Here is a 23,978-nt window from a genome sequence, read left to right as displayed (position 1 = left end):
GCGCACAAGAAAGGCTGCGCCTCTCCTTTCCCAGCCTTCTGGGTAGTGTAGTTCCGGGGCGGTGCTCGGCCTTCTTCCCTTCCGCAGAGTCCACCTGGGGTTGACCCCGCGGCCCGCGTGGGGACGCGCCTAGGAGCGGGCCCAGCAGGTGCTTTCTGCGGGGCCAGAGGCCCCGAGGATGATGTCTGTCTTCCGGAAGCCCAAGACGTTCAAGTTGCGAGCCTTGCACAGCCCGCAGAAGTTTGGGGTAGCGGGGAAGAGCTGCCAGGAGGTGGTGCGGAAGGGGTGTCTCCACTTCCAGGTGCGGCGGGGGCTGGGAGTCGGGGGCCCGGTGCCTCCCGTTGCAGGTCCCGGGAAGGGACGAGGGCGGCTGTGGGAGTTTGTCGGGAGGCCCTGGGTGGGATGGAACAGTCTGACCCGCCATCTGTCACCAGCACTGGCGTAGCCTTGTGTCCCCAAGTCCTGACAGGTGCCCCGTGAGGCGGAAAACTTGAGCAGCGGCCGGCCCCGGCCCCGACTGTGCTCCCTACACGGCCTGTCGAGTTCGATCGCTCCACTTCAGGAGCAGGGTGCGGATGGCGGAGACTCGGAGGGCGCGCAGGGTCCTGCAGAGAGGGTGGAACGTGGGTCCTTGGACTAGGGGCGCCTGGGGCTGGCGAAGGTGGAAGCCTCTGCGGGGTGCGCAGGAGAACTTGGGGAGAGGAAAGGGCTGCTTTCCAGGGTGTGTGTGTGTGTGTGAGATGGCCGGGAGTGGAGGCGGGGGGGGGGGCGCGCTCCAGGGAATCACCACTCGTCGCCATTAGGCCCTGGAGACACCCTCAAGTCAGGAACTTCTTCCTCTGGTTCCTGAGTGGGCGTGGGGCGCAGAGCATAGGGGCTCGAGGTGGGGGGTGGTGCGGGGACACCTCTGTCTTCTGATGGTGAGGGTCATGACCGCTCTGAGGCCTTGAGATTCAGGGATCCTGTTTCCAGTGCACACCAGCTAATTCACTGGGGAGTCAGGAAACAGCCACTTGGCGTCCCTGGAACTCAGTTTCCCCTTGTGTAGACTAAGGGGTTGGGCTCGGAGGCCTCTCAACTCCAGGCAGCCCGAATGTTGTAGTTCCTCCACCTGTTATTCTGACTCTTATGGAGTTTGTTTCCGTGGCTGGGCATAGACGCACGCCAGTGTGCATGTGCGTGGGCAGGGCCAGGCCTGGAGTCACCCCAAAAATTCATAAAACTGACCAGTGGGGAGCATTGGACAACCAAAGCTCTGCAAGTGAACAGTGCTGTGTACTGGTCACACTTCTGCACAGAGGCCACGTGTTACCCTCAGTCGGATGTTCTCCCAAAGAACATCGTGGTGGCTCGTGATGAGCTCAGCCAGCGGGTGGGTCCTGACACCTGCCAGGCACCGTGCCCTCATCCATGTGGCTGCACTGACCAGCTTAGTGGCAGCCGTCATACGTTATTTTGGAAAACAGGCTCGGATTCTAAGTGCCATGGAGGAGTGGCTGGAAAGGGTCCGTGTCCCGCATCCCAGGAAGCAGTGACGCTGTGTATGCTTGTATGTGACTTCCTGTTACAGAAGAACTTGCCATGGGTGCCCTGGCTCAGACACATGTGTGTGTCTCAGGCGTGTACCCCGTGTGCCCCACTGGACTTCCTGTTATAGAATGGCCTACTGTGGGTGCCCTGGTTCAGATACACATGCATGTCTCAGGCATGTGCCCCACTGGACTTCCTGTTATAGGACAACCTACTGTGGGTGCCCTGGGTCAGACATACATGTGTGACTCAGGCGTGTGCCCCACTGGGGTGCAGACGGCACGTCGAGCATGATTCTTTTTTTAAATATTTATTTATCTTTAGAGGGGAAGGGAAGGAGAGCGGATAAGAAACATCAATGTATGGTTGCTTTTCGTGCATCCCCTGTTGGGAAATGGCCCCTGCTGGGAACTGGCCTGCAACCCAGGCATGTGCCCTGACTGGGAATCGAACCGCGATCATCCAGTTTGCAGGCCTGCGCTCAATCCACTGAGCTACCCCAGCCAGGTCGAGCGTGAGTCTTTAAAGTGTGCTTCTCTATGGCAGGCCCACCTGGAGCCAAATGAGTGAGCGTCCTGCCCTCTCCCCCTTCTCCCCAGTTGCCCGTGCCCGGCTCCCGCCTCTGCCTCTACGAAGATGGCACGGAGGTGACAGGAGGTTACTTCTGGAGCATCCCCGACAACTCGGAGCTCGTGCTGCTCACCGAGGGCCAGACCTGGGACGGCTGTAAGTGGCGGGCCCCAGGGATGCTGAGGGACAGGGTCTGGTAGACAGTCCTCCAGGCAGGATGTTCCAGTGGTGAACAGGCCCACAAAAAGAGGCTCGATAGCATTCGCCTTCGGGGACACGCAGGTCAAACCCACGGTGAGGTTGCACCTCCTCCCCTACCCCCACCCCAGAAGGACGAGTGCTGGCGGGGACGTGGGGGAACCGGCACCCTCATTCACTGCTGGTGGGCAGAGTCTGGTGGTTCCCAGGACAGGATCACCAGGGGACCCAGCAGTTTATGCCTAGGTGTGCACTCAAGAGACGTGCAAACACAGGTCTGCTCAGAGGTTGCACCTGGGCGTGCACAGAACCTTGTTCATACGGCCTGAAGGTGGAGGGAAGCCCGTGCTCTCAGACGGACAAACGGCCTGTTCCAACGATGGAATGCTGTTCCACCAGGAAAAGGGGGTAAACTTGGACTCTGGCTGTGACACGGACGCTCCTCGAAAACTTCACGTTAACTGAAAAGCCAGTCACAAAAGGCCACATAGAACAAATATGATCCCACCGACACGGAGTGTGCCGAGCAGAGCTGTCTGTGGAGACAGAAAAGAGATGGGTGGTAGGCGGGAGGGAGGGGTGACAGACAGCTAAAGGGGTGGGATTCCTCTTCAGTGCGGAAATGTGCGGAAACAGAAGGTGGAGACACGGTCGCAGGGCTCTGCGGAGGCCCCGGAGTTCATGCAGTACACGCGCAACTCCTAGGGAGTGGAAATTCAGTCCCGGCTTGGCTGTGAAAGACGCAAAGGCCCCACCACACTGTTTCGGGGTGGCCACCCCGGGCTGCACCCCGCCCACCGGCTCTGTACCGGGGGTCTGCGGCTCCTCAGACAGGTCTGTGCTGTTTGTCATTTCGGCCGTGTTGACGATGAGGCGTGGTGGCTCGTGGAGTCTTACTTCGTGTTTCCCCGAGGGCTCTTGGCGTCGACCCTCTTTAACTGGGGCTGTCCCCCATCAGTGCACAGTCCCTGCCACCCCGCATGGTGCTGGCCGAGAGCGTGTGGCCGCGCGGTCCGTCGCCCTGCGAACGTAGCAGCGGGCGCTCGCACAGCCCAGGCGGCGTGCCCACTGCTCACTGCCTGTGCGGCCGTGTGGCCACCACGTCCTCTGTATGCTTGCTGCTGACTGCGTCCTCTCTGGCGGAACGTCTCTGTGTCCTCTGTCCATTTTCTAATTGCTTTTTATGTCTCTGTGCTGAAATTGGAGAGTTTTGTCGTTCCGAGACACTCTGAATGAGAGTCCTCTGTCAGGCAGGGTGTCTTTCACTCTCCTAGGAGAGGAAGGGCCCTTCACCAAGCCACAGCCTTCGTGCTGACGAAGGCCAGTCCACCCTTTTTATTTTCGTTCTACTTTTGGAGTTAAGCCTGAGAAGGACCCCCAGCTGTAGGTGCGCAAGGCCTTTGCCTTCTTGCTTTTTCACGTGGGTCGCTACGACCATGTGACTCCATCCTTTCTCTCGTTGAGGGCAGACCACGGAGGTTGCTTTGCAAACTCTGAGCAGCCTGGCGTCCTGCGGTGGCCCCGCTGGGCCGAGGCTCTGGCTGCAGGTGTGCCGTGGTGTGTCTGTGAGATGCCGTGAGGGCCGAGGCAGACTTCGGCTGCACCGGGCCCTGAGTGCCTAAGGTGTGGGCAGCTGGCCCCCGGCCTCGAGGACCGGAGCCCGGGTCGTGCTGAGGCTGGCAGTCTCCCAGCTGAGCGGGGTGGGCGTGAGGAGCCCTGTCTCCTGGAGGCTGTCGGCAAGTGTCTTCCCAAGGCGGTGCCCCCGAGGACTAATGGCTCTTCTGTGTGTCCCCCCTTCTGGTGGCAGATGTGAGTGACATCAGTCGGTTCCTCAGCGTGTTCCACAAGCCGCACGTGGGGGTCATCCAGGCTGCCCGGCAGCTGCTGTCCGATGAACAGGCCCCGCTGCGGCAGAAGCTGCTGGCCGACCTCTTGCACACCATCAGCGAGAACATCGCGGCCGAGACCCGGGCCGAGGACCCGCCCTGGTTCGAAGGTGCCCCATGCAGTCAGGGCCTGGAGGGCACTGGGGGCGGCGGCGGGGGAGGGCACCAGAGCTGGGCACGGGGCAGGGGAGGCCGGATTCCACTTCCGCGCCCAAAGCGAGGGGCCCCCGAGGTTAGGGGCTTACCTGCTCCCTGCTCATGGGGGGCAGATTCCAGGCAGCCTAGGACCGTGGTGAAGGAGGCTAACACACAGATCGCCATCCTAACCATTGTCAAGGGCACAGCTCAGGGGCCTCAGGCACATTCGCGCTGTCGGGCAGGTGCCACCGCCATCCTCTCCAGCACCCTCCTCCCACTGCATCTCTGTCCCCACGGAACTGTGACTGCCGCCCCTCGCTCAGCCCCTGGAACCTCCCTCTATTCTATCTCTGTGGTTCTGACTCCTCCAGGGACCTCCTACGAGTGCGGTGGTTCTTTGTCTTCTTGTGACTGGCTGATTTCACGGAGCTTAACGTCTGCCGGGTCCATCTGTGCAGCCGCAGGTGTCAGAGTTTCTGTCCTTTTCAAAGCGGAGCCGTCTCCCACAGTGTGGCTGGACCACACCTGCTTTTCTGGTCATCCGCTGGTGGACACCTGGGTGGCTTCTGCCTGTGGCCTGGGTTGTTAAGTCAGTTGGAAGCCCCCTGAGAGAATACATCTGCCTTGAAAAGGTGGCGCCTGGCGGGAGCCCCTGGGAGGCGTTGGAGACCCTCCTGGTGGACCAAAGACCCCACCTGAAGCAGTGAGCAGGGCATGCGTGCATGGCGCCTCAGGAGGCTTCTCAGACACAGCCCCCACCCACCTGCCCCACGAGAGGAAGGCCGGGGGTGCAGGGTCTGCTTTGGTTCCTCCCGCAGGTTTGGAGTCCCGGTTCAGGAGCAAGTCCAGCTACCTGAGATTCAGCTGCGAGGGCAGGATCCGGGGCTACCTGAGAGAGGTAGGGCCACCCGACGGCAGCGTGCTGGGCGGGTGGGCTGTGGGGCCATTTTGACTGGTGCTGCCGACCCGGGCTTCCCGACCGGGGTGCAGGGCGTGGCGCTCCCGCCCTCAGCCACGTCCTTGGTGTCCTCCAGGTGAACGCGCACACGCCCGCGGTGGGCGCACAGACTCGGGAGGAGTTTGCGCGGGTGGTGGACGCCATGGGCCAGAAGCTCCGGGCTGCGCAGTACAATGGCTGCTACTTCGACAGGGGCGCCAAGGCCGGCAGCCGGCTCTGCACGCCCGAAGGCTGGTTCTCCTGCCAGGTGGGCTGCGTGCCCCCGACCCTGGGGCCCCGGTGCCCACTGAGCCGCCTGCCAGGGCCGGGAGGGGTGGGGGGCAGGTCAGCTTCTGTTCCCTGGGAGTCTGCATGGGCCCGAGAACCTGCGTTTCCGACAGGTTCCCAGGTGCACGCCCACTGCTCAGGGACCTTGCCGCTGCTGTGGGTGGGAGGACACAGGTGCCTGAGCAGAGCTGTGCCTTGGCGTCAGGGGAGGATGACATTCCTTTGGGGGTGCTGGTAAGAGAAGGGGTGCTTGGGAGCCTCTGGGAAGCACGTGCGTTGTTCCCTTGGGTTAGCTTTGTGGGTGACAGAGAGCTTGGGGGTTCTAGCGTCTGTGGCCACTGTGACATTTGGGGCACTCGTTAAGTGTGGCTCCTGGCAGATGGCACTGGCTGCAGGCAGCGTTCTGAGCTGCACAGGCAGACGCCGAGGCTTCTCCGGGACGTGAGTGAACCACGGGAACGCCGCATCCCCCAGTGCCACCTCTGGGCCTCGGAGCTGTGACCTTTGGGGGGTGGTGGAGGGTCCTTCCCGCCACCATCCAGCCTTCCCCTCAGAGACGTGTCAGGTGTGGTCCTGCCTCGAGTGGAGATGGCACCGGGGCTTTGGCCAGTGCAGCCCTGCTGAGCGGGGCGAGTGGCAGAGGTGACCAGAGACCAGCAGGTAAGAGGCCCGCTTTGCAGCAGTCACTCCGTTCTCTCTCGGCGCAGGGTCCTTTTGACATGGCCAGCTGTGCGTCCAGGCACTCCATCAACCCCTACAGCAACAGGGAGAGCCGGGTCCTCTTCAGCACCTGGAACCTGGACCACGTGTGAGTCCCCAGTGTTGGCAGGGCCCATCCTGGAAAGCCGCCTTCAGGCCCAAACAGTGCCCTCGGGGCTGCCCACCGGGGCGCCTGAGGCTCACCCGTGGCCTGTGACAGCGCCCTGTGTCCTCTCCTGTCCTTGCCACCCAGCTCCTGGGTGGTTGCCAAGTGTGGTTCCTTTAGAAATCTCGTTTTCCTCTTGATTTTCCTATGTGACCAATCGCCATTTTACGTTTTAGCCACAGCTGCGTCAGAGCTGTGTCTCAGCTGGGTCTGTGGGATTGCAACACCGGAAGTGACCATCTCTGGCCTCCTGTTGCAGAATAGAGAAGAAGCGCACCGTCATCCCCACGCTGGCGGGGGCACTCGAGGACCAGGACGGCAGACAGCTGGACTGGGAGTACTTCTACAGCCTGCTCTTCACCTCCGAGAACCTGAAGTTGGTGCATGTCGCCTGCCACAAGAAAACCACCCACGGACTCAGCTGCGACCCGAGCAGGATCTACAGGCCGCGGACGAAGCCCAGGAGGAGGCGGGCCACTCGCAAGTGCCCATGAGTTGGGTACACACCTTCCACATTGCCCTGGGCCTGGGGACAGGTCGGGGGGCATGGGGAGGATTTTAACAGGTGCTGTTTTTTTAATTTTTTTTTTTTGCTACTGCAATAGCTTCTGAAAAGAGCTACAAAACCTTCCTACAGATTCCAGACCCCAGGACAGGTCTGACTCTGCACCTGAGACCCCACAGCAGAGGGCGAGTTTGGTGCCCTGGCAGGACATCAGGGGCGCTGGTGCCCGGGCGGTGGGGACCAGGGACCCATGCTCTCGGGCCCTACCTGCTTGGGGTGTCTGTGCGGCCCTGCCCGCATGCCCACGCGGAGGGACGGTGCTCTCCTGGCAGCCCCGCTGAGTCTCCCTGCCCTGATGGCAGGAAGCTCTGCCCAGACCCTTTCAGGGAGAGAGGGTCTCACTCCGTGAAGAACACACAGGTGTTCACTCCGTGCTGACGCCTGTGGGCAGGGAACGGCCGCTGTGGCATTACGTCCAACCTCCTGGAATCAAAGGCCACGAAGGTTGGGCAGTGCTAACTTCGTGAGTCACCTGACGTGTGCGGGACACGAAGCGGCGCAGCAGGTCTCCGTGTCTGAGTGGAAATGGGGTGGGCGGTGGGGGGGTGCTGCCTGCCCGACTCACAGGCAGGTGGTGAGCTCCGCAGAGTGCGACCTGCCGTTTACGAAAGGCCTCCGCGTACCGCACAGGTGTTGGCGTGTGCAAACCGTTCGTCTGTGAGCAGCGGCAATCCCGGGGTGGGGTGGGCACGGCTGGCTTTCAAAGGACTAAGTCTGTAAACCTCGAGTTTCATTGCCCACTCGGGCCTCCATGCCCGTGGGTGTCGCGCCATGGGGTGGCGTCCTCGGTGTGGGGGTCCTCTGCGTGCTGGTCCTCACCATCTGTGTCCCTTTGCACCAGGAGTGGGGACATCTTGGGTCTGGGTGTCGGGGGGGGGGGCTGGCCGCAGCCCTCTGGGGGGCAGGCTACGTTTGAAATGTTCAAAACGCGCATTTATTTTGTAACTTTTAAAATTTTATTTTTTTACGTTTTGTAACAGTTGAACTTTCACATTTACTGTAGAATCAGGACACGCAATAAAGATTTTTCATAAACACACAGGGTGGAATAGTTTGCGTTCATTACAGATGATGGCCATGAGGATGGAGTAGGGATCAGAGGGACCTTTTAAACGCTGACCCTTCAGTGGGTGAGCGGGAAGCTCGCTGGTACGACCCTGTCAGGGCACAGGCCTGGGTTGCCGGCCAGGCCCCCACTTTGGGGCGTGTGAGAGGCACCAGACTGATGTCTTTCTCATACGCTGATGTTTCCCTCCTCCCTCTCTCCTCCTCTCTCTAAAAGTAAATCAAATCTTTTTAAAAAGCTGACACAAATTGTCCCATTTTCTTCACAGAAACATGGGACTATCTGGGCCAAGCCACTGGTGTGGAGCACAAGGAACTGCACCCCACATGCGGACGGGGCGCCCGCGCCTCTTCCCAGGCCCCGAGCGCCAAGGGCCACCAGGCAGCCCCGGAGGGCGCCGTGCCGGCCGAGTGCAGGCCCCCAGCTTGTCCTGGTCACATGCTGTCTGGGCAGAGGCCGGTCTTGGGGGAGTTAAGGTGGACGGGCCTTCTCTACCAGTGTCAGAGTGATCCTGCTGCCCGCCTGACAGCTGGACACACAAGGCCACTGCTGTCCCCCGGTGGGCTCTGTGCATGACTGCCTGTCACTTTGCAAAGACCAACCTTCGAGTCTCTGTGCACTGGCAAGAATGCTTCACATCACGTGGTGCTCCTTAAGGCCAGGGGGCTGGGACAGGTGGTCTGCAGGCCGTGGGGCGGCGGGGGATGCTGTGCCTGGTGACACGCGACACTGTGGAGGACAGCTGGGCCCTCGCCACGTGGCCCTCACCACTCGGCTGGCCTCTGCAGACACCCGTCACAGGTTTATTGTCCAAGGTTAGACTTGGCCCGTGGAAGAGGGCCAGGCAGGTGGGAGGGGTAGTCTCCCTCCGCTTCGTCAGTCCCGAGTCAGCCACTGGCCAATGATTGATTCAGTCTCCAGCCCCTTCCCCACCCCTGGAGGTCACCGGGGTGGGGAGGGTCTGAGTGTTCTCACCCTTAGGGCAGGTTCTCCCAGCCCCCCACCCTTGGGGTCCCAAAGTCACCTCATTAACATGATAAGGCTCAACTCAGGAAACTCTAGGGGTTTGCAGAGCTGTGAGCAGAAAACAGGTGAAGACCCCATGAACCACAGGAGGTGCTGAGGAGGAGGAGGAGGAGGGAGGTGCCTCTCACCCAGGCCTGGCGGCAGCCAGTGGAATACAGAGGCCAACCCCACCTTCCAAGGAGGAGGCAGGGCAGGGGTTTGCTTTTCCCACTGAACTCCCGTCTTGTTTTATGTATGTATTTATTTATTTAAATCTTTGTCATTGATTTTGGAGGGAGAGAGAGAGAAACATCCATTTGTTGTTCTGTTAGGCAGGATGGATAGTGGACCCAGACAGGCGGCAGGAGGGAGACGCCCAGTGACTTGGCAGCCCCGGGCCTGGTCGGATGCCAGTGCGGGGGCCCCAGCAGCACAAAATCACCAGGCTAACGCGGGAGGGGTCAGCCCTCGAAGTCCCACGTCTCTCGTCCACACACTCTGGGAAGAAAAGCCTCAGAAACTGGGCTTTCATCCTGAGGCCCGCAAGGCTGGAGAGGGCCCAGAGCCCAGAGGAAGAGGCCCATTGACACCTCTGGGTCTTCACGGGGGGGCCCCCCCTCCTGCAGCCCCCACAGCTGGCACCACCTTTACCCATCAACATGTAACTTCTCCACGCCCACTGTGCCGGCTACATCAGTGCTGGGAACACAGGACCCTGGGCTTGGCACTCTCGGCTTGTTTCCTGCCTGGCCTCCCACCGCCCTTGCCCTGCTCAGCCCCAAACCTATGCCTCCCAGGTCTACCTCTGCGAGAACGGGCCACAAATGAACCCCGCCTGTGCACCAACAGACACACCCATCTGTGATCCTTCATGGCGCTGGCGAGCTGAGTCTCTGGGCGGACACCCCGGAGGGCCCCCTCACTCCTGCACTCCCCAGCTGGTTCCTGTGCCCGCCCTGACCTCGGTGGGCGTGCTCTCTAACCGGCTGAGCTCCCGGGCCAGGGCGCTCCCAGACATCCTGGAAAGGAATACAGCTTCAGGGACACGAGGCTTCTTAAAATATTTCCAAAATATATTTTATTTTTCCCATACGTTTCTTGCAAAGTTCCCAAGACAAACATCAGCTTCATGCACGGGAAGAAAGGCTGCTCTTTGAGAACTGTCGCTGCGTCGGGCCCAAGGACGACCAAATTCTCACCGAGGGACGTGGGCTCGAGCGTCCACCGAGCCGAAGAGCTTTCTTTACAGTCCGCCTCGGTCACAACACGGCCCTGGCCGCCTCACGAACCCCCCCAGCACCAGCGGAGACAGAAGGCGGGCCCTGGCGCGGACCAGCTTCCGCTTCAGGTGGGGCTGCCCCCAGAAGTGTGGTTCAGGACACACCCTCTCGGGGACACATTTAACAAGTCCTGTAATTCGGTCAACTGTCAATCGTTAACTGCACGGAATATGGGAGAAGTCGATGTGCGTATTTGATTCCCTACATCTCCGCGTCCTCTTCCTCCTCCTCATCATCTTTGGCTCTGAAATGCATTTTCCTGAACTCTCGTCGGCTCACTGAAGGACAAGATGAAGACACTGGTGGGAGGTCCTGGGGGCAGAGAACAGCCGCTGTCAGTCACAGACAGTCTGCTCCCTGAGGCTGGGCCCGCACCTGCCCACAGCTCAGCCCCGCCTGCGTAAGGTGGGCGAGAAATGGGGAAAGTGGGAAGGGAGCAAGTCCGGCAGGCGCGGGGCGCTGCTCACACGCACACCGGCAGGACCTCAGGCCCCGGCAGTGGTGTCCGGAGATGCCCGCCCCCGCGGAGGGCCGGAGCGGGAGTGGGATGGCTGGGTGCGTGCCAGCGAGCAACTGTTTCGTTAGCTCCTCCGGGTCAAAGAGGGCGGCGTGTCTGACTCCTGCTGGGGCGGGGTCTGCACGTGGGCGTTGCAGGGAGGGGGCTGAGGGACCCCCAGGTGGGGTGAAGGGGCCGCCAGACTTACCTGCATCAGCTCGACGTTGCCGAAGAACCTGCTCACCGGCATCGGCTGGTTGCTGTCGTCGTCCAGGAAGACGCTGCCGTCCGTGTGCAGTGGCGGCGTCCGGGCCGGCTTGGGCTCCTGCGCGCACTCACCCCCCGCGGTGGGGCTGCTGCTCAGCTCGGCGCCCGGAAGGGCGCCAGACAGGCCGCCTTCTGTCCCTGCTGAGCAAGCGTCACGCACGACCTGGCTGTGCCCGAAGGGGAGGCCCGTGGTCTCCTGTGTGGTGCAGAGGCCGGCGTCCTTTCCTGGGGCCACCGGGCCCCCGTTAGCCAGCTCCAGGGGCTGGTTCTTACCAGGGGCCCCCAGGGACGCTCCAGGCAGGGCTGCGCTCTCGCTCCTGGGAACCAGATTCTGTAATTCTGACTTCACAAGGTGGCCTCTGTCACACCTGAGCTTTTTGGAAGTTCGCCTATCCGTGGCTCTGTGTGACGAGGAAGTCTGTCGGGAAGAACAGCGTCAGGAGGACCGCCCGTCCAGGGCTGCGGAGCTCGCACCCCCCCCCCCCACTGGGAGCCATGGACACGCGGAAGCCTGGCATCTGTGGAAGGGTCAGGGCCGGGTCACTGCCTGCCACGGAGGTTCGGCTGGGGAAGAGCCCAGACCACCCCCAACACCCCACAGCCGCCGCCATCTCTGGGCTGTGGATTTCCTGAGGCAGAGTCAGAAGCGTGGACAGATGACGAACGGGCCACAAAAGCACCCAGTGTCCGTTCCTTCTGCGGAGCGGGACCTGCGTGCGGGCAGGGGCAGGGAGCGGCGGCCAACAATGTCCGCCGGCTTTTCCGGGCCACGCGCCGGGGGAGGGACTCACGGCTGCTGGTGTGGAACCAAGTCCCAGCCTCACTGTGGCCAACCGACCCAACCCGACGGAACTCTGGGACGAGGACTGCTCGGCAGCCACAGACACCCGCGCTGCCTTTCTCCCAAGCCCCCGGGGTGAACAGGACAGCCCTACACCACCGTCACTCAGAGGATGGCATCGAAGGAGATGGGGCCCGAGATGCCCGCCCACAAGCAGACAGGCCCCCCCAGAGGTAGAGCCCTGGATCCACAGGCATAGACAGCCCCCACCTCTGGTGCCACGACAGGACCTCGCAGGGTGAGCCCTGTGCCCACATCCCAGCGCCTTTGTGTGCGAGGCTCACCTGACATACCGTCCTGGCGGACGGGGCGATCCTGGCTTCCTGGGCAGAGGCCAACCTGGCCACGCAGCTCCGGGCTCTCAGGCGTGCCGAGGACCGCACTCCCCCTGCGAGCTGGACCGGAGGCATGGCCATCAGACACTGCTCTCCCGAACCGCGGGCGCCGAGGCAGGGTTTCCTGACTAGGGGAAACCTGCAGACGGTCCCTCCCGCCCCCTTTGTACCATCAGGGCAGGACATCTGTGGACCGCGTGTGTGAGTTCAAACACAACTTGCGGTTTGAGAGGCAAGGTCTGCGCTTCCTGCTGTCCTGGAAGCTCGGCGTGACGTTCCCTCACTGTGCCTTCCTAGGGGCTCATTTATAAGGGGATCGCTGCAGACCAGCAGCACATGGCCTCCCTCAGAAGGCTCTCGAACCTTGGTGTGGAGTGCCTGTTCTAGACACAAAGTAACGGGAACGAACGAGCTGCCCTCCCCACCCAGTCACTCCCTGAAATTACAGTTAGAATCCACCCTAATTCTATCAGTTCAAAGTCACCGATGACATCTGTCTGATCCAACCACAGTGAGAAACGGGTCCACCTCCAGTCCACTCAGAAGGCAAAGGCGAGTCTTCCAACGACGAGAGAGGAGTTAATACAACAGCAAGATGTAAACAGTTTTATTTGGGAACAATGTCAGGGTCTGGGTGCAAGGAGCTCCGCTCTGGGAGAGGCGTCAGCACGTGGCTCTCCTGGCACTTCCCGTCACGGCCCAGGTGCCGGGGCCGAGTGACCGCGCCGCACCGTTAGCAAGCTGCGGATTTTGCTGGGGTTCCAGTGGTTTTTCCTTCAAATTGGTTTTCCTGTTCCAGAATGGACACTATGCAGGTGTAGGAAAGGATGGCAGTGAGTGATAAGGGAAGGGAGCAGCATAGGGACACTGTAGGGGACAGGCCCTGAACAGGTAAGCCACAAGGGGACAGAGGAAAGGCTGAACACTCACAAGGTCGAAAAGGGAAGAGGCCACCAGAGACATGGCCACAACAGCATCTCGTCCACCCCCACCGTGGCCCGCTCCGCTCACCAGGCCGTGGCCGCTGCCCGCCTCCCCTGGGCGCTCAGCTCCTGGGGCAGGGGGGCCCCACTGAGAAGCCCGCCGCTGTCCCAGCTACGCAGAGCCCTGGCTCAGAGGTTCCGCCTGGGGGAGAGGCAGCATCAGATCAGAGAGCTCTTCACCTCTTCCCAAAGAGGTGAAGAGGAAGAGGTGTCTTCCTCTGTGGGGGGCGCGGGGAAATCCAGGATGGCGGGGGGTGGCGGGAGGAGCCCCCAGGGCCCTTCCTTCAGAGAAGCCAGAGCATGAGAGGCTCAGTCTGCAGAAGGTCAGTCACTACTACCTCAGGCCTTAGCTGGAAACCACCGGGCAATCGGCTGGCAGTTAACAGAGCTCCCGGCTGGGGTGTGTGGAGGGAGAGTCCCCCTAAAAGCACTGTCATCCCAGGGCAACTGTGGGCATACCCAGCATTGCCTTGTGTGTGTGTGTGTGTGTGTAACAGACCCCCAGAGAATAACCCAGAAGCTCACTAATCAAATAAACAGTGCACTAAGAAGAGCAATCCCTGGGGCGGGGCTGGGAGATCTGTGCCCAGCATCGCTCCAATGTGCATCTACAACGACACGTTTCAACAACGAATTGTGAAGCCTGCGAGGAAACAGGGGAGCGGATCCACACCCAGGAAAAGAGCTCGGCCCTGCCTGGGAAGGCGACCCAGCCCTGGACTGATCAGAATGTGTTCAAAGGGGCCGTTTTAAATGCAGAAAATGATGAAAAAGTAAGATTTGATGATAATGTTGTATCTAATAGAAAATATCAATGAAAATAGTTATTATAAAAACCAAACGTAAGTTCCATAGTGGAAAAGCAGGACTAAAACAAAACCTTCAGTAGACAGGCTCCACAGTAGGTGTGACCTGGCGGAATAAGAATGAGCGAACCTGAAGACAGGCTGATAGCTACGCAAGCCAAAGAACAGAGAGAGAAAGGACCGAAGAAAATGGAGTCAGAGAAATGCCGGCCACCACTAAGTGAACCAATACATGCGCAGTGGGAGTTCCAGGAAGAGAGCAGAGAGGAGCAGAAAGACAGAGAGAGACGGGAGGGAACTCCCGGACTGACCAAAGACCACCACCTGCACACCCAGGATGCCCAGAGACCCGAATTCGAGCAGACTGAATGCAAAGACACCCACGGACACCTCACTGGGAAAACGCCGAGTCAAAGAGAAGGAGAAAAACCTTAAAGCAGAAAGAAAAGTGACTCCTTACTCACAAGGGAAGCCCAATAAATAAGCCGTGACTTGGCAGCAAACACAGTGGAGGCCAGACCACAGGGGTGCATCCTAATATATTCTAAGTTCTCAACAAACAACCCAACAAAACCCCAAAGCAACAGTGTCGACCAAGAGTCCTATAAGCTGGCAAAGCTATCCTTCAAAAATGAAGGCAAAATAGACACTTGTGGGTAAACAAGAGCTGAACCAAGAGGCAGAAATATTACTGGAAGTTCTTCAGGCTGAAAGCAAGCGATCTCAGATGGCAATTCAAACCCAAAGAAAAAAAAGAGCCAGCACCAGCAAGTGCAATTGTGTCCTTACAGAAGGCAGTTTAATTGAAGACTAACTTCTCCTGAATAGAGACGCAATTACATGCAATAACACGGATACGACGCACAGGAAAACGCTCCCCATTTGCAACACCGGCACCAAGGCGGTGAGCTGGGGCGAGGCGCTGTCGGGTTAAGAACACGGCTGCAGGTGGCAACGCAGTCACACGGAGTGGGTTTGTGGCAACAGTGGAATACTTATAACAACATCCCAAAAAGCAGGCGACGAAACCGGAGCAACAGAGGGGCAACACTGCCGTCCGTGGAACTACGCTGGTGCAAATATGAAGCTGATTCTGCAACTTTGACGGATACATTAAACCTAGAGCCACCACCGGGAAAGAAATTTTCAAAGCTGCTGGGAAGCGACACCCAATGAAACGGTTACATTAGTGCACATTCACTTTAGTCTATTTACAAGAGGACCATAGCGAACCAGAGTATAGCGAATACAAAAATAAAACAACACGTGTGCCTCCAACTATACCCACAGACTCGAATGTGGGTGGGCCAGGTGCACCGAGACGCAGAGACGTCGACGGGAAAAGGCCGCCGCACGCAAGGCCCAGCTACGTGCTGTCTACGGGGGCACTTCAGGGTCAAATCCACGCACGGTTGCGGGAGGTGGGCCCTGCTCAGCGGAAGCGCCAGGGCGGAGGCAAGCCCGCCGGGCCCCGGTGCAGCCCCGCCCCCAGGGGGCGGGCCCACGCCATCAGGGTAGAAGGGGTCCCAGCCCCGTGCCTCAGGTCACACTGTGCGCCGGTTACCAAGCGCCAGAAACTGGTGCCCCTGCATCCGCACCCGCCCTGGGGTGGATTCCCCATCACCCTACTGTGCACGCGGGAGACTGCGGCCAAGCTGAGGTCGCCGAGGCTTGAGTGCTGGCAACAGAAAAACAGGACCCCGTGGCTTGGCAGCGCCAGGACAAAACGCCTGGGATCCAGACCAACCCTGGAGAGGGAGCCCCGTTACAGGGAGCGCGGTCTGCTTCCCCTTCCCGTGGGCGTGGTCGGGGCAGCCCCCTCCAAGGGGGCGTGGCCCGAGAGCGTACGGGGACTCAGCCTCAGCCGAGGACGGCCCCTGGCCCGAGGCGTCGCTCTTCAGCTCCCCGGCAGCCGGCGGCCGGAGCCCCCGCCTCCCCCGACCCTGCTCGTGCCCGGCCTCGGCCCCCTCACCTTCCGACTCCTCATGAGGGTGAGAAGCGCACTGCCGCCCCCGCAACGCCGCCTAGCCCCTCGCTCCGGCCCAACGCTCCACTGCGCTGCGGCAACCCGCGGGTCCTCGGCCCGCGCCGTAGCGTCTGACGTCACCACAGGCTCGACCAATCACAGCCCGGAGTCTTCGGGCTTGTGACCCAACAAAGTGGGCGCTTTACGTAGCGGGCCGGCGGCGGCCATGTTTGTGAGGGGCAGTTCCCTTGAAGTCCCTTGGGCACGAGTCAGAAGAAGGGTGGGCGTTGAGCGTGGTGGGCTCCCTGACCCCTGCTTTGTGAGCACCGTGCGCAGTGCTGGAACCCCCTGGCAGGGCGGCCCGCCGAAACCGCCTTCCCTTGCAGTGGGGACAGCAAGCCCGGCGAGGTCCTGCATTTCTTGCTGGGGGACCTTGGCCAGAGGGGTCATCGCCCTGGCCCTGCGAGCGGCGAGGTTCCGCGGGCCGGGCAGGTTGTTGGTGGGACCTGGACCGGGACCCCAGCATGGCTGCACGAGTGAACCCAGCCTTTTCTCTGAGCTGGGGGGAAAAGGACTACATCAGGTCACTTCCTGTAACCGGCCAACCGCCCCCCACCCCAGCATTCTTCCTGGTGTTAGCCTAAAAATAAAAGCCCTTTCAAAGTGAAAGGCAACCAGCATTTATTTGAGATCAAGGAATGGCTGTTTGGAAGCACTGGTTCAAAGAGCGGTCATATCGGCAACAAATGCCAGGGGTATTTAGGCGAAAGGGAAGGGGAGCCATGACATCCAGAGAAGGCAGGCGTGTCTGCGCGTGCTGATGAGCTGACATAGTGACTCGAAGTCCAAACAATGGTAAACATGTTCAGCCCCCTAGCCGCCAGCCTGGTAGTCATCATTTCTGCTTTCTCGTTATCTTTGCAAACAGTTCTTTGGAACATGAGCTTGGGCCCCTTCCAAAAGTTGATTTGCCCTGTTCTAACGGGGCAAATTCGCAACGGTATGAGACATAAGACTGCAAGGGAGTTTCTCTGTGTTGAAAGGGGTTCCGTTTATATTATTTTTTACACAGGAGTGGCCAACATTTTGGCGTGTCTGGGCAACACTGGGAGAAGAAGAGTTGCCTCGGGCCACACATTAAATACACTTCGACACGTAATCACACACACACGATCTCATAATGTTTAAGCAAATTTACCATTTTGTGTTGGACTGTGTTCACAGCCATCCTGGGCTGCAGGTTGGACACCCCTGTTAGGATGGGGGCCTAACCCCTTCACCCTGCACCCTGTCTGCGTGCCTCCTTGGCCTCTGTAAGAGCAGGTCACGGGAAACCACCCCGTCACCTTCCCAAAGCCCCTGGCAACGTGCTGGCTCTTGTCCACCCTGGGATGTGGCTGCTTCTCCACATTTGAGACTTTCACAAAGTTGAAACCCAGCTTTGCCCTTACACACCTCAGGCCCTGGTTCCTGGACTCCAGGACGTGCCTCAGAAAGGGCACAGTGGGCTACAGACCCCTGCAGGCTGAGGGACGTGCCCCTCCCTGTGACCACAGCCCAGCAGGCTGCTGCCCCGGGAGCCAGCCGTGTGCTTTGCACATTGATGAGCGCGGCCCTTCCTTTGCGATGACATTTTTTGCAGGCGAGAACATTTAAATCGGGCAGTTTTGTCAGAAGCATTAGGTTGTTCAGTTACAGCTGTAAAGCTGGAAGAATGAACCGTGTGGTCTCATGTACTGCCCGGGGATCCCTCTGTGCTTGGTGCAGTGGTGGAGGCGTGATGCACAGTCGATTCCGAAAGCGTTAATGTTCTCTGCTCGTCGGGAATGACTCCCCCCAAGCCTGGAAGAGCAGCTGATGCCTCTTTTTAGTGCAGGAGAAGCCAGCGAGCTCAGGGGTCTGCCAGCGCCTCTGCTCTGCGCAGGGCCCTTCAGTCGGATGGCACGTGCAGCTGCTCTCGGCAGTGTGCGAGGCCCGTGCAGGGTTCGCGTGTACACACGCATGCACACACACGAACACGCAGTCGCCTACCCCGTGGTGGCACCCCGCAGGCCTGTGCTTCTCCTGTGTTGTCTCCCGTGGTGCACGCGGAAGGGAGAAGACAAGTGTGGGCCCGCAGGAGATCCGTTTGAAAAGGAACCGATATACCGCTGGCCGTTAAGAAAAATCCAAAGCGATGCCGGATTAAACACCCGACCCGTTCCGTTTTTCATGGAAATTGCCTTCACAATCAGCTGGGTTGGGTGGTTTCATTTTGGAGCCCTTCAGAGCCCAGAGCTCTCAGAATCCAGGCTCTGGTCGCCACCAGCCCAATGGCTGCTCACAGCGAGTGTCGATGCGCAGAAACGCTGCTCTGCGAGAGTCTGCCGGGCTGCGGCTCTGGCCTCTTGGGGCCCCCGGGGGTCCGACGCCCTGGAGAGGCGCCTGGTTTCTGCTCACAGACACGCCCTGTTTCCCCGCTCACCGCGCTTCCCACCCCAGTTACCTGAGTGGCATTTCCTGCTTCTCAGGCCCCGCACCTGGGGCCACCTGTGATGCCTCTCGCTCTCTGCCCATGTCAGATCAGCAACCGCTCCTGCTGATCATAGAAAGCAAAGCTTCGCAGCTGTCTCCTCTGGCTCCTCGTGTCCCTGGCAGCCGGGTGGTCACATCAGTGGTGGCCTGGCCCCTGCTAAAGCTCCTCCAGGCTTCCCACTGCCTCCAGGATGTGGACTAACGGTTGCAGTAGGACCTGCAAGGCCCAGCACGGTGCCTGGGGCACAGCGGGTGCTCCGTGAGGGCTTGTGCAATGAACATGAACAAGGTCCTAGGCGGTTCCCCCTCCACCAGGGGCAGCTGGCCCCACAGCCCTCTGCCTTCCCCCTCTGCTGTGTGGGCTGTGTCCTGTCAGCCCACGGGGCCGCGGAGTCCCTTCCCACCTTGCACACGCCGTTCCCTCTGCCTGGAAAACCGTTCCTCCTGCCTCTTGTTCTTCAGACCTCAACTCGCCTTTCAGTCTGTGTCCTCAGGGGACGTCTCCAGATCCCCACCCCCAGTGAAATCTGCCCATGTCTGCTTTCTACAATCCCGAGCTTGACCTTCAAGGACGTGGTGGCAGGTGGGCGTTTCTCTCAGATTCGTCCATTCACTCACTCAATGTGCGTGCTGGGCTCCCTCCCGTGGGAGCCACACAAGCTGGGCTCTGGCTTATAGTGGTGGTGGGCCCAGCCAGACAAGGGGCCGGCCTGCTTAGTGCTCTCGTCCTGTGGTGGGGAGGGACAGGCACTGGCGGGGTCATCTCCGGAAGGGATGCAAATCTACAATGGTGATGAGAGCCACTGGGGAGAAGCCACATCAGGGGTGGCATGCACACTGGTGTCAGATCTTGGAGAGGCTGGGCCAGGCTCCTTGGAGGGACAACTGGAGGTGATCGGGGACACGCCTCTTTCCCGTAGGTCCCAGGAGAAAACGAGCAGGAAGGCAATGAGAACCTGCTGGTCCAGTGGACCCCCGCATGGGCAGACGAGGAGGTGGGGGGCCCTGACCTGGTGGGGGAGCTGTTCTGGAATTCTCTCACTGTCCCCCACCTCCTAGGCCACCACGATGGGATGCCCTTGACCCTGAGGGCACACAGGACGCAGAACCTGAACTCATGGCCTGCAGTCCTCTTGTTCTTCCTGGCCAGCTGTACCGCCTGCCCTTCCTGGGTCAGGGCTGCAGGGACGGCTGTCCCCTTACTGGCAGCTGCCTGTGAGGGCCTTGACGGTGGTCGGTCCCCCACGCGGAGTGCAAGCTCTCTGAGAGCAGGGGCTGTGTTTTGCTCACAAGCCCGGTCCCAGAACCCAGCGCAGTGGCTGGGACATTCGGGTGGCGAGAATGCACGCAGGGAAGTCGAGGGTTGAAGATTCTGAGGAACTGGCTTCTTGCCCATGAGACAGTCCCTGGTCACACACCGCTGAGCCCACAGCCCAGTGCCTTCCACGAGCTCCTTAGGGCCATTGGGGAAGTCGGACAGGAGATGCGGTCGTTAGCCGGGGCCAGCTGGGTTGGAGCACGTCTCACTACGGCCAGCAGACCGTGGCCCGCAGCATGAGCCGTTGCTGCTGGTTAGCCGACCCTTTTTATTTAAAAGGAGGGTGTGAGGATAGTTTTTTTAAAAGGAGAGGGGAGTCACAAGCCCCAAACAGCTCACAGGAGGACGTGGACCGGCAGGAGCCTTCCCTACCACGGAAGACCGTCGGACAGGATGGGGGGATGCAGGACGGTGCGGCCGACTCGGAAGACCCTCGGGCAGGTTTTACAAAACGGAACCCCCTCTCGCTGCAGGGTCCGGCAGCCACACCCCCCGGCGGTACGTCCACGCAAAACCCTGCACGCGGATGTTTATAGCAGCTCCATTCAGCATCGCCAACCCCTGGAAGCCACCAAGACGCCGAGGCTGTGACTTTGGTGGGTGAGTGGGTGAGTGAGCGGTGGGGCCTCCAGACCCAGGACGCAGTTCAGCGCTACAAAGACATGAGCTGTCGGGTCCTGGAGTGAGGCGAGGCGCCTCGAGTGGGCGGGGCTGAGTGACGGCGGGCAACCCACGTGATCCCAACTACGTGACCTTGGGGAAAAGGCCGGGCTGCGTGCGGAGCCGGAGAAAAAACCAGTGGCTGTCAGAGGGGTCATCTCCGGAAGGGAGCCCAGGCAGAGCCCAGAGGAACTTCAGGGAGGGAAACTGTTCTGTCGGACCCGCCCACGGCGGACACACATCATCCTAACTTGTCCGAGCCCACAGACTGCCCAGCCCCAAGCCGGATGCCTCGTGGACACTGTGGGCTGTGGGTGTGGGTTTATCACTGAGTCGTGTGTCCCGTCTGCCGGGGGTGTCGACCATGGGGGGCTGTGTGCGTGCGGGGCTTCGGGTACGTGTGGGAGTCTCTGTACCTTCCCCTCCGTTTCCCCGTGAACCTAAAACTGGTCTAAAAATCGAGACCATTAAAAGATACGCGATGAAGCTGGGCACTGATCAGAAACAGAAAACTCGGGCCGCCTGGCTTTTAAATGTTCTTTCAATGGACCGGAATGGAAGTTTCCTCGCTAGTGACCGGCCCTCTCCCTGACCTGTCAGGGCAGCCACGGCCCTGCAGCCGGGCAGACGTCCACTGTGGGAAGGGCCACACGGGTCCATCCCACACCCACCTGCCCAGCTTCCGGTGGGTGTGAGGTGTCTTTGGGACGTGAGTTTGAAGAGGATGCGCAGGCGCAGAGCCAGTGGGGCACTCAGGACACGTGGCCAGCTGGGGCTGTGGCGGTACAGACACGCCAACGTGTTCCAGAGGGACACCAGTGCTGAGCGGGGAATGGTCGCTGTGGAGAGAGGCTGGCAGAGAAGGGTGTTGGAGACAGTGGCGGAGACGAGGAGGGGCAGGCAGAGGGGGCGTGTGGGTGCCTGTGTGGCGGCGGCCCCCGTGGCCCCCTCGTGGAGCCCTGGCTGCTGGCCTAACTCAGGGAGACTTTTGTGGCCTCCTCCGCAGGCGCAGCCCTAGCCCGTGTCATCCCAGTGTTTGGGAACAGTGGGCTGCCCTCTGGTTCCAATCTCTGCAGCCCTCTGGGGACGGGGTTCCCCTGCGGCTCGGCCGCACGTGCTCACATCTGAGCGAATCCGTGACCAGCAGAAGGCTCAGGGGCTTCGGGGACACACGGACAGCGGCTCAGAAGCGAGCACAGACACACTGCGGGGCAGCCAGACTTGGGGACAGCCGCCGTCTCATTTCCCGCACAAACGACACCCCCTCGTGGGTGTGGATGATGCCGCACGGAGGCCGGGGGCTCCCCGGCCAGCGGACCGGCTCCCTGGAGGTGACTGTCCTCCCAGAGCCTCCTGGGTGAGGAGCCCGAGGTGGGCAGAGCCTGGCAAAGTGGGGGAATTACTTCCTGAGGACCCTGGGCAGGCTGGGGCAGGGGCGGGCCGTGCTGATGGGAAGCCCTGTGCCGAGAGCCCCCCGGGTCCCCAGCAAGGTGGGTGGTGGAGGGGTGGGCCCGGGCCCCGCAGACCGGGGGCAGGGTGCGGCCCTGAATCGGCCTCTCAGAGCAGGTTTACTCCGCTTCCCACGCCCACAGGCGTCCGTGCCCTGCCACCCCTCCCGGTTCGTCTGGCCCAACAGCAGCGGCACCTTAGGGACAGCCGCCGAAGGAATGAGTTTTGCCCATGGATGTGACAACCGTTGGCTGGTGGCTGTTTCCTCCTCCTGTGGCCGAGAGACAGCACGTGGTCTGTGTGTGGAAATGGCACGGTCTTCGGGACCGTCTGTGTTTCGGGTGCCACCTTCATCCGAACGCCAGCACAGGGAGGACCCGCCACCGCCGACATCGGGGATGGCCACCCAGGAGAAGGTACGGTGACAGCTGCTGTCACCCGGGACGACCCCTGATGAGGACTGGGGCCTCCCTGCCTGGGGCCTCCTGGAGCACAATTCCATTCGATTTTAAGTGGGAGTTCCCACTCAGTGGCCCTGTGTGCCCGGCTGCTGGTCAGCGGGAGGCCCTGGGAGGGCAGCTGGGGCAGCCGCCAGGGCACAAGGACCCGAGACATGGTCCTCCCAGCAGCCTCCCCCACGTGACTGACAAGCCACTAAGACCCTCATCTTAGGGACATGGGACTGCAGAGGTCAGCGGCCACAGCACTGGCTTTTGGGAAATGAGGCATGGTCAGGGAGCCCGTGTTTCAGAGCCACGTGGCTGGCCTCAGGGCAGGGCCGGGGTACTTGAGGGTGTGTAGTTAACACACAAAATGTAGGGGACATGCGTCTGCGGGTTGGCAGGGGCGGGCTGCTCCGTGTGAACTGGGATTGGGAAGGATGCTGGAGATTTGCCCTGCTCTGCGGGGCTGAGGGCAGAGTGGTCAAGGTGTGACCCTGCTCCATCGGCCGGCCGGCCTGCAGGGGGCATCTCCGACACCCTTGAGGGGCATCTGTCTGCTCAGGGCCCCGGGGCTGGCATCCCTGTCCCGTGGCTCCCTAAGAACCCAGAGCAGACTCACGCTGAAGATGCTAAATGCTGGGAAAACGGCACTATGGGTAAGTGCAAGGGGCACGTCCAGGGCCACCTGTGGTCCCTTCACAGCAGCTAACAGGTGTGAGCCAATGCCGGGAACTTAACCTCGCTTCCAGGTGGGAGCCCGCCGCTCCCTGCGTGCCCCCGGCTGCTGGAGGAAACGCTGCGCCCACCTTGTCTTGCTCTGGCACCTGCGCCCTCCCGCCTTCCCTCTGAGGCCGGCTCACGAGAGGAAGGCCGGACCTGCCCTGCCACCTGCTCTCCACACACGGCTCTGGGTTCGTGGGGTGTTGGCTTGGGGACGGGAGTGGTGGACAGCCTGGTTGAGGGTTTGTGATGGACCCCCTGGAGTTCTGGACATTTCCAAGTTCACACAGTTGGCATGAACTTAGACGTGAAATGCAATTTCCCCTTGGACTTGCCAGTCCTGGGTTATGTCCGAGACCCGGATTCACACCAGATCAGGAAGTTGGGGAGAGATGCTCATTCTCAGTCCCTCCCTCCCTCTCTCTCCCTCTCTCTCTCTCTCTCTCTCTCACTCACGCACATATGCACACAGACGACACGACCCACATGAGACCTCACTTCACTTGCAAGTTCAGGGCCTCCCAGGACCACCCTCGGGTTTCCTGACTCTCTGCGAGGACCCACAGGACCCACTGAAAGCTGCTCCCCTCGTGGGAGCAGCTTCTTCCAGGGTGAGGCCGCAGCTTCAAAGAGGCGCCGGCAGAGTCCTGGAGAAGGGCCCAGAGCACAGCCTCCAGGCGCCCCCCAGAGGTCAGTGCAGGGCGCTCTCCGGGCAGCAGGTGTGACAGGGTGTGGGGAGGATGGCCAACTGGACAGCCTGTCCTGAGCCTCAGTGTCGGCAGGGCTGACACTTCTTGTTTGGCGGGGCTCCACTCCAGAGGCACGATGGACGGTTGATCAATTGATGGTTGG

General features: G+C 60.7%; 2 protein-coding genes across 5 annotated transcripts; one reads left to right on the top strand and one right to left on the bottom strand.

Annotated features, from left to right (window-relative positions):
• The first annotated feature begins 34 nt into the window (after window positions 1-34).
• On the top strand, window positions 35-8,014 carry DFFB (DNA fragmentation factor subunit beta). Of its 3 annotated transcripts, XM_037062104.1 has the most exons (7): window positions 36-301; window positions 2,130-2,256; window positions 4,106-4,294; window positions 5,141-5,220; window positions 5,357-5,527; window positions 6,255-6,355; window positions 6,672-8,014. In XM_037062104.1, the coding sequence occupies exons 1-7, from the start codon at window positions 179-181 to the stop codon at window positions 6,904-6,906; spliced, it is 1,026 nt and encodes a 341-aa protein (XP_036917999.1). In that variant the 5' UTR covers window positions 36-178; the 3' UTR covers window positions 6,907-8,014. The 3 variants fall into 3 exon arrangements, with proteins under 3 accessions (XP_036918000.1, XP_036917999.1, XP_036918001.1); XM_037062105.1 differs by lacking the exon at window positions 5,357-5,527 and having other exon boundaries at window positions 35-301; XM_037062106.1 differs by lacking the exon at window positions 4,106-4,294.
• Window positions 8,015-10,100: 2,086 nt separating this feature from the next.
• Window positions 10,101-16,533, bottom strand: CUNH1orf174 (chromosome unknown C1orf174 homolog). Of its 2 annotated transcripts, XM_037062101.1 has the most exons (4): window positions 16,029-16,533; window positions 12,217-12,327; window positions 11,033-11,509; window positions 10,101-10,640 (listed from the first exon to the last, which is right to left on the bottom strand). In XM_037062101.1, the coding sequence occupies exons 1-4, from the start codon at window positions 16,041-16,043 to the stop codon at window positions 10,530-10,532; spliced, it is 714 nt and encodes a 237-aa protein (XP_036917996.1). In that variant the 5' UTR covers window positions 16,044-16,533; the 3' UTR covers window positions 10,101-10,529. The 2 variants fall into 2 exon arrangements, with proteins under 2 accessions (XP_036917996.1, XP_036917998.1); XM_037062103.1 differs by lacking the exon at window positions 12,217-12,327 and having other exon boundaries at window positions 16,029-16,531.
• Window positions 16,534-23,978: the final 7,445 nt, after the last annotated feature.

Source organism: Sturnira hondurensis, unplaced genomic scaffold (assembly GCF_014824575.4).
Source record: "Sturnira hondurensis isolate 20B ecotype Veracruz unplaced genomic scaffold, ASM1482457v3 Scaffold0013931, whole genome shotgun sequence".
Taxonomy (NCBI): Eukaryota; Metazoa; Chordata; class Mammalia; order Chiroptera; family Phyllostomidae; genus Sturnira; species Sturnira hondurensis.
This window is presented reverse-complemented; position numbering and strand designations above follow the sequence as displayed.

What these genes read in the sequence shown, in the direction of transcription:
- DFFB (XM_037062104.1), top strand. Translation starts at nt 179, where the DNA reads ATGATGTCTGTCTTCCGGAAGCCCAAGACGTTCAAGTTGCGAGCCTTG. An exon ending in AGGGGTGTCTCCACTTCCAG is followed by an intron (nt 302 to 2,129) that starts GTGCGGCGGGGG and finishes CCTTCTCCCCAG; the next exon opens with TTGCCCGTGCCCGGCTCCCG. An exon ending in AAGGCTGGTTCTCCTGCCAG is followed by an intron (nt 5,528 to 6,254) that starts GTGGGCTGCGTG and finishes CTCTCGGCGCAG; the next exon opens with GGTCCTTTTGACATGGCCAG.
- CUNH1orf174 (XM_037062101.1), bottom strand. An exon ending in CCGCCAGGACGGTATGTCAG is followed by an intron (nt 11,510 to 12,216) that starts GTGAGCCTCGCA and finishes TCTTCCCGACAG; the next exon opens with ACTTCCTCGTCACACAGAGC. An exon ending in GCAACGTCGAGCTGATGCAG is followed by an intron (nt 10,641 to 11,032) that starts GTAAGTCTGGCG and finishes CTCTGCCCCCAG; the next exon opens with GACCTCCCACCAGTGTCTTC.